At 43.4% G+C, this 9030-nt stretch overlaps 1 protein-coding gene across 1 annotated transcript; it reads right to left on the reverse strand.

Annotated features, from left to right (window-relative positions):
* Positions 1-1243: 1243 nt before the first annotated feature.
* LOC116519433 (V-type proton ATPase subunit G 1-like) lies at positions 1244-8368 on the reverse strand. Its single transcript, XM_032233294.1, has 3 exons — positions 8210-8368; positions 3853-3953; positions 1244-2014 (listed from the first exon to the last, which is right to left on the reverse strand). Exons 1-3 carry the CDS (start codon positions 8289-8291, stop codon positions 1841-1843), a joined length of 357 nt encoding a protein of 118 aa, XP_032089185.1. The 5' UTR covers positions 8292-8368; the 3' UTR covers positions 1244-1840.
* Between the last annotated feature and the right edge of the window lie 662 nt (positions 8369-9030).

Raw genomic sequence — 9030 nt, forward strand, 5'->3', positions numbered from 1 at the left:
GGTGAGGATAGGATGAGACGTAATTCACCTTCACTTGTCAGGGAGTTTGGGAACTGTTGAATATCCTTTTCTGTGGAGCTGCATGGGAGCTCCAGAAGTCAAGGAACATATTCACCAAGCGCATGAGAATTTTACTGATGTATTTGGAATAATAAAAGAAAGCAAAACTTTTTTTCCCCCAGATGAACTGGTCAAAATGCATAGGGGCAGAACGAGCTGGTCATAAAAATAGTAACTTTAAAAGCAACTGCCTCTGTGTATTCCTCCTTCTCTCCCTCCCTGCCTCCAACTTTTAAAGGCACTACTTCTCAATATTTATTTGTAGTTCGCGCGATCCTTACTTTTAAAATTGATAAATTGGTTGATAAATTATAAATTCTGTCTATCATTTCTCTATCATTAATCATCTAAGCTGCATCCCTATCTATCCATCTATTGCTCTATTATCTCTATATCGATCTTTTTGTCTATACATCCATTTAGCTACCCAGTTATCTATCATTTATAATCTATACATCCTTCCATCCATCCATCCATCCATCTACAGGTAGTCCTCAACTTATGACCCCAATTGAGTCCCACATTTATGCTGCCGAAAAATTTGTTAAGTGAGTTTTGCTCCATTTTACGACTTTGCTTGCCACTTTTGCCAAGTGAATCACTTGCATTTGTTAAATTAGTAACACCATTGCTCAGTGAATCTGGATTTCCCATTGGTTTCTGCTTGCCAGAAGGTCATGACCTCATGACACTGCGATTGTCGTAAATGTGAATCCGCAGTCAAGCATCTGAATGCCAATCATGAGACCCCGATTTTCAGTTGTGTGAAAAATGGTTGCAACTCACTTTTTTTTCAGTTCTGCTATAATTTGTCACTAAATGTTACAAGTTGAGGACTATATCTGTCTGTCTATCTTCTTTCTATCCTTTATTATCATCTGTCAATTATCATCCATCCGTCCGTCTTTCTTTTATCTATTATCATCCATCCATCCTTCCTTTCATCCTTCCTTTCATCCTTCCTTCCATCCTTCCTTCCTTCCATCCATCCATCCATCCATCCATCCATCCATCCATCCATCCATCCATCCATCCATCCATCTCTGCTGTACTATGCTTTTACAGCATATGTTAGTTCCAAACATATTATCAAGAGCTTCTTTGCTATTGCAACATCAAAACGAAACAGGCTTTTTTTAATTCAGCGACGTATTGCATAAATCAAAAGTTTCTGAGCAAGAGGGAAAGGAGAGAAAAAAGGTTTTAATTTCTTTACAAGTCAAGATTAGGTCTTTACTTTTTCTTCAAGCACCTTAACAGCAGCGCCTTGTTCAAGTTCAACAGGAGAAAAGAGTTATTACTTAAATAACATTTAAACGTTTTCAGATACAATCCAAATACTATTCATTCTGCAAACAAAATGCATGTGTTGTTTTTTTACTCTTGAGTAGGAACAGATTTCATTTGTAGCAGAGCACCTAAGTCACACAGTTTGCAATTTAAGGATAAGGGAAAGTAACCTGGCACTTCTCTTTTCTGACTTTTAAATACTTCTTGGGGTTAAAGCGATCCTTTAATACTCAGTACAATTTATCCAACATCAACTTTCTACGCTACATGTCTACGATATAATGCACTTTGGAGGACACAGAACCAGCCTACATAGAAACTTCAAAAGTGCTACAAAACGGAGAAGACAAGAAATCTTTATGAAAAAAAGGGGGAGAAAAGAGAAAGAGATAATCTACACCTCTTGGGAATCTATGCACCTTTATAAAAAGGGGGTGCAGCTAAAGCTGGTATTGCTGAATTTTTTCCTTGAAGGAACAAAAGATTCCATCTATCCGTTGATCCGATAGTTCGAATGGATTTGTGGCTGGATGTCAAAGATCAAATTCAGCACGCTGTCAATCACTTCCTCCCGGTTCTTTTGGAAGTTCTCCTGGAGAATGGCCATCTTCTCCTGGGTCCCCTGTTCCACCTCTGTGGCGGAACTACCGTGGGAGCCGAGCGCCTGCGATAAACGGAAACAAAAGAAAAAAAATGAAGGGAAGCCATTTAAAATCCACTTGTCCAGTTACGTTCTGCATTTCCAAGAACCATCAATGATTCTGCGTGACACAGTAAAGCAGGGTTTAAGCAAGCAGCGGGGGGGGGGGGGGGGGAGATCTGTTGTTGTTTTTTGACACCCACAATCCTGTGATGATTATGCGTTTTCACTTCCGCAAACTGCAGAAGCCAATTTAAACGCTGAAAGTCCTAGACTGAATTGAGATGATTTGAGGGCGAAACCAAAAAACTGGAAAATTACAACCTAGTCCTTGAGTTATGAGCCAGCAGCTTACACTCCATCCATCCATCCATCCATCCATCCATCTATCTATCTATCTATCTATCTATCTATCTATCTATCTATCTATCCTATCTATCTATTCATCTATCCTATCTACCTACCTACCTACCTACCTACCTACCTATCTATCTATCTACTACCTATCATCTAGTCCTATCTCTATCTATTCTATCCTATCTCTATTTATCTATCTATCTTCCATCATTCACTATCTCTCTCTCTCTCTATCATCATCCACATATTATATATCTCCTCTCTACCTTCTATCTATCTATCTTCCATCATATTCTCTCTCCTCTCTCATCTATCTTCCATCTGTCTGTTTGTCTACACCATACATACAGGTAGTCCTTGACTTATGGCCACAACTGAGCCCAACAATTTCTGTGGTTAAGTGAGACATTGGTTGCGAGTTTTGACTCATTTTATGACTTTTCTTGCTGCAGCTGTTAAGTGAATCACTGCAGTCGGTAAGTTAAGTAACATAATTATTAAATGAATCTGCTTCCCCACTGATTTTGCTTGTCAGGTTACAAATGGGGATCACACGACACCCCACCACCCCGCACACCGCAACTGTCCTAAATACAAGCCAGTTGCCAAGCATCTGAATTCTGATCATGAGCACGCTGCAAAAGTCGTAAGTGTGAAAAATGGCCGTAAGTCGAATTTTTTCAATGCCATTGTAACTTTGAATGGAAATTGAGGACTACCTGTATTAGCAAGAGAGAAGGGCTGAGCCTCAAAAGGGCTGTTGTAACTAGGCTTCCCCAAAAAGCACAAAGTAGAGTCCTGTTCCTGACAAAAACCCTTTTATTAAAAGAATGTGAATTCCTCTTATTCACATTCAGCAAAGCCTGGCAAACAGTCTTTCAAAGGAGTATTTATAACCACCAACCTTATCTATCTTGGAAAGCTGGCACGTAAATATTTTTCAAATGAGGTACTGTGCAAGGAAAGCATGGGCACAGAGTCTCTGAGATTCACAGACAGATCTCCACACTCCTGAATCTAATGAATTGTTTCCTGCAAAAGCCCACTCCCCTTTCGCTCCTCTTTTATTTCCTATGGGAGGGCCATTCACCCTCCAACTGTGATTTTATTCCCAGATCTACTCTGATTTCTTAGCTGTTCTTTTCTTCTGGCAGCTCTGTGCATGCACACACTGGGAACAGGCTCCAGCTGCCTCTTCTGCCTCACTGCTGTCTAGTGCCAAAGGCAGCTGAGAACTGCCAGATGGCCTTGGCCCCACCTCTACCTCTGACGCAAAGCCCTTCTCCGATCCTTCCCCAGCCTCCAGGACTGGCTTTTGCTCCTCCCCAACCTTCTCACTGTCCGCCTCTGTTGTCAGCTCCGCTGGCCTCTGGCGGACCACAACAGGGACAAGGGCGTGTGTGTATGTAGCCACTACAAAGAATCTCGCACCCCAACTGAATTCCCTTCTAATACAGAAACAGAAAGGAGGACAGAGAGATTAGCCAGCATAGAATTTAACCCACGGCTGCCTCTTTTGCTTTGAAGTCCTTCTCCCTCTGCAAACGATACTGCTCGATCTCGGCCTGAGCTTCTTCCTTGGCCTGCTTCAGCCGCCGATTCTTCCCTAGGTTTGAAAAAGAGAAACAAAAAAAGCAAAATGTTCAGAGGGCAAAACCAGAAAAAGAGGCTTTTCTGAGATTAATTTCAAGTGCTAACGACACGTTCAGAAAGTCATCCTCTAACGAAGGAAGAAAAAAGAACAACCCCAAATGAAGGGTGAAAAATATCCTTGGCCATCTCTTTGTTCAATCCAGCTCGCTTTCTAGCCACCATTAGAAGTTACATAAAGGGATTTATTATTGTTTACTAGTATCCTAGTATGATTTATGTTGATTGCCGATTTAGAATAGAATAGAATTCTTTATTGGCCAAGTGTGATTGGACACACACAAGGAATTTGTCTTTGATGCATATGCTGTCAGGGTACATTAAAGAAAAGATACATTTGTTACGAATCATAATTAATGATAGCCATAGGGTACAAATAAGCAATCAAATCATACTAGGAAACAATCAATATAAGTCGTAAGGATATAAACAGTAAAGTTACAGTCATACAGCCATAAGTGGGAGGAGATGGGTGATAGGAATGATGAGAAGATTAATAGTAATAGCAATGCAAACTTAGTAAATAGTTTGACAGTGTTGAGGGAATTATTTGTTTAGCAGAGTGATGGTGTTCGGGGGAAAAATGTCATGTCTAGTTGTCTTGGTGTGCAGTGCTCTATAGTGTCGCTTTGAGGGTAGGAGTTAAAACAATTTATGACCAGGAGTAAGGGGTCTGTAGATATTTTCACAGCCCCCTTTTTGACTTCTGCAGTGTCCAGGTCTTCAATGGAAGTCAGGTTGGTTCTAATGGTTTTTTCTGCAGTTCTGATTATCCTCTGAAGTCTGTGTCTGCCTTGTTGGGTTGCAGAGCCAAATCAGACAGTTATAGAGGTGCAGATGACAGACTCAATAATTCCTCTGTAGAATTTAGAATCCCATGACTATCACTGTTGTATCTTATGACTTATGATTAATATATCTTTACGATGGACTATGATCATGATTTATCACTTATTGCTTGTATGTACATGAGAGCTTCTTCACCGGAGACAAATTCCTTGTGTGCCCTATCGCACTTGGCCAATAAACAATTCTAATTCTAACATCGAAGTTCATCCTTTTCCCGAAAAAGTTAGCCCCACAGAACTGGAAACACCAAGCCTGATGCGTGGAGACAATCCAATTTTTGAACAGTCAGAGCTGGCTTAACTAAAGACTTAAAAACACAGACATTAGTCAGGATTATTTTCCTAGCAATGCATCACTTCCAGCACATGACATGACTCCACTGCTCTTGGCCAAAGTTCCTTTCTTGAAGTTATGCAGGTGAAGGTTCTAGAGACCGCTATATTAGAAATGCATGCAAACATGAAGAGTTGAAAATACAATTTAAAGAACAGCGGTTTTCGTTAAGCTGAATTCCTAGCAGAGATATCCCAGCAAGGTACTTTGAAATACGCCAACACTCCATATAACCTTCACAATTCGGTTTTAATCAAGTTAAACCGATGCACTGTAGATCTCGGGGGACTATCAATATGCTACTGACATTATGCAGACCACAGGAAGTCTGCAAAATAAAATTGGTTTTATACAAGTTATGCAACCAAATTCAAATATTATTCCGGGGAAGGAAGGCAGGATGTCTCTCCGACTCCCAATTTGTCTCCTTTCCTTGGATCGGAGCTTCCCTTAATAATGAATAACAAAAAATAAGATTTCTGCTAGGGGAGATCCTTCAAAGATTAGGTTTTGATCAAAATATTTCAGATACCATAGGAACCCTTCCTCTGGATATGCTGGCTGTCAAATTATGCGAAGCTCAACCAGCATTAAGGGGTTTGCAGCCTGACCTTTGAAAGAAAAAACTACATGGGAAGTTTACGGCTACGGCATAAAATCACATCAGGGAAATTTCCCCAATTAAAGAGGTTCTGAAAACCTTTCAAATGGGGTAACTAATACCTGGAAAAATGAGAAATGAAGGAGATACTTTAGTGAGCCTGTTTCTTGATTATCCTCAAGCAAACCTAGGTAAAGGTTCCCCTCGCACATATGTGCTAGCTGTTCCCAACTCTAGGGGGCGGTGCTCATCTCCGTGTCAAAGCTGAAGAGCCAGTGCTGTCAGAAGATGTCTCCGTGGTCATGTGGCCGGCATGACTAAACGCCGAAGGCGCATGGAATGCAGTTACCTTCCACCAAAGGTGGTTCCTATTTTTCTACTTGCATTTTTAATTGCTTTCGAACTGCTGGGTTGGCAGAAGCTGGGACAAGGAACGGGAGCTCCCTCCATTACGTGGCGCTAGGGATTCGAACTGCCGACTTTTCTGATTGACAAGATCAGCGTCTTGGCCACTGAGCCACTGCATCCCTGGTTAATAAATGCATGAACTAAAAAGGCAGCCTCAGATGAGTCAATGCTATCCCCCCCCCACCCCACTCCCCAGCCTGTTTTTCTCTGTAAGAAAAGACAAGTTAGGGCAAATTCCTATTATTCCGCTGTTTATTTGCACCCCCTCAAAATCAGCAAAACATAGCATTGCTCCGATCCAAAAATTCATCAATTCCTCCATTGATTCAATTTGTAGTGTGTGTAATCAGAGCAGCTTTCCCTAATTAAAAGCCAATAAATAACACAACTGATGAGCCAAAAACTCACAAATCAATACAAAAACACAATAACCCAATTAAAACATCCCAGACCCATAAAAAGCAGGCAAGGAAATGCATGAATCTATCCATACAGCGCTATATTTGGATCTGGTTTGTTTTAAAGTAGCCCATGGGGTTTTCTATGCTGGGGAGAATGGGAGGCGTAGTCCAACCACGCCACCACCCAGGTACCACTATCAGGCAAGGGAATGGGACAAAAAACCCCGAATGGATGAAACAGGCAGTGTAAGGTCTCTGGGGGAAGTCTATGGGCGGCCCTTCCCATACAGGATGATGGGATATATGGTGGGTCCAGGTATGTCCCTTTCCCTAAAGCTGGGGATGATGATATGTGGCACCCAATCCCTCCAGAATACCGCTCCCACTCAATCTGGACTGGAAAGATTAAAGACCAACCCTTTCCCCTATGGACCGGGGACAATGGGAGGTGTAGTCCAACCAACCTCCACCTCCCCCCCAAAAAAATCAGCACCATGGAGAGAATTGGACAAAACTCTTTGAATGGATGAAGCAAGTGGGCGATTATGGATAGCCATTCCAACGCAGGATGATGTGATACGTAGTGTCTCTGGAATCCTCCCCTTCCCTAATGGCTGGGGATGATTGGATCCCTTCCGGTCTGGGCTGGAAAGACTGTGTAGACCAACCTTCTCCACTAGGGACCAGGGATGAATGGAAGTGTAGTCCAACCAACAAGCCTCCCCCCCCCCAACACAACCACCATGGAGAGAATTGGGACAAAACTCTCTGAATGGATGAAACAGGCAGTGCAAGAGGAGACTATGGGTGGCCGTTACTGTGCAGGATAATGGGATATGTACTGTCTCTGGAATTCCTCCTTCCCTAATGGCTGAGGATGATGGAACGCAGGGTCCCAATCCCTTCGGGACTACCACTCCCATACAAGCAGGGCTAAGAAGGCTTTGGATCACCCACACACCCCTTAAGGGCTGCAGACAATGGGAGGTGTAGTCCAACCAACCTCCCCATCCCCAAAAGACCAGCATCATGGAGAAAATTGAGACAAAACTCTCCGAATGGATGAAACAGGTAGGGAGGTTATGGGTGGCTGTTCCGACTCAGGATGATGGGATATGTAGTGTCTCTGGAATCCTCCCCTTCCCTAATGGCTGGGGATGATGGGACATGGGGTTCCAATCCCTTCGGGACTACCGCTCCCATGCAAGCTGGGCTGGAAATGCTGTAGACCCACCTTCTCCGCTAGGGGCCAGGGATGATGGGAAATGTAGTCCCAACCATCAAAGCCACCCCTCCCAACACAGCCACCATGGAGAGAATTGGGACAAAATTCTCCGAATGGATGAAACAGGCGGGGGAGAGTTATAGGTGGCCGTTCCCACTCAGGATGATGGGACATGTAGTGTCTCTGGAATTCCCCCCCTTCCCTAATGGCTGGGGATGATAGGACGTGGCTGTCTCAATCCTTTCGGGACTACCGCTCCCTTACAAGCAAGGTTACAAAACCTTTGGATCAAAACCCGCCTCCCTTTTAAGGGCTGAGGCCGATGGGATGTGTAGTCCGCAGCCCCTCAGAAAGAGCCCCTGCTTTCTCCCTTCGCAGCCAGGCCGCCCACTCACGCTTGCGGGCCTCGGCCACCTTCTCGGCGGCGCGCTTCTCGGCCTGAAGCAGTTGCTGGATGCCCTGAGACTGGCTAGCCATGACGGCGGCGATCCTGAGGAGAAATTACGTCCGGCGGCCCCGAAAGAGGACTCCAAAAAAAAAGACTCGTTGCCCCGCCAAATCCCGCCCTTTTCGGTCGTCCCCGTCGTTTCATTGGTGGGTATAGCGGAAGTGACGTTGAAGGGTTTTGGAGGGCGCCGCTCTAGACCGGGAGGAATGATCCTTCCCACGTGAGAAGCGGCCCGAGTGAGAACGCGTGTTTTGCCCCTTTGGGTTTTTCAACAGCGGGAGAAGCGTTTCAAATGGATTTGGGGCTCTTTCTAGACTTTCTTTCCACCCCGTCGTCGAACTCTATGGTTTTGCTGTCACGTGGGTCCTCTTCTCTCTCTCTCTTTTTGCTCCCGCTTCCCTCAAGGCTTGAAAAGTTCCACTGCGCATGCGCAGTTTTGTCTGCTGTAAAGAACTATTTGTTTTTCGAAAGGAAGTTTTGTGTATGGAAATCAAATGCAAACGTTGATTTGTTTTGGTTTCTTCCCCCCAAAAACCTTGCACGCGCGCACACACACACACACACACACACACACTGAATATACTGAATAAAGAATAAAATGAGAGACAGAAATTTATTTTTTTAAGTTTTATTACAGTTCACATTTATTACATTATTATTGTTGTTACTATCTCTTATTGAACATGAAGCTCAGTCCACTGAAAAGCACGCATACACACACACAAATATTTAAAAGAGTGAAAAATAAAATGAGTCAAAATTATTTTT

This window comes from Thamnophis elegans, chromosome 16 (assembly GCF_009769535.1).
Source record: "Thamnophis elegans isolate rThaEle1 chromosome 16, rThaEle1.pri, whole genome shotgun sequence".
NCBI lineage: Eukaryota > Metazoa > Chordata > Lepidosauria > Squamata > Colubridae > Thamnophis > Thamnophis elegans.

Excerpts from the sequence above, each read along its gene's own strand:
- LOC116519433 (XM_032233294.1), bottom strand. The coding sequence starts at position 8,291 with ATGGCTAGCCAGTCTCAGGGCATCCAGCAACTGCTTCAGGCCGAGAAG. Across the intron at positions 3,954-8,209 it reads GGTGGCCGAGGCCCGCAAGC|GGAAGAATCGGCGGCTGAAG; the intron begins GTGAGTGGGCGG and ends TTTCAAACCTAG. Across the intron at positions 2,015-3,852 it reads TCAAAGCAAAAGAGGCAGCC|GCGCTCGGCTCCCACGGTAG; the intron begins GTGGGTTAAATT and ends CGTTTATCGCAG.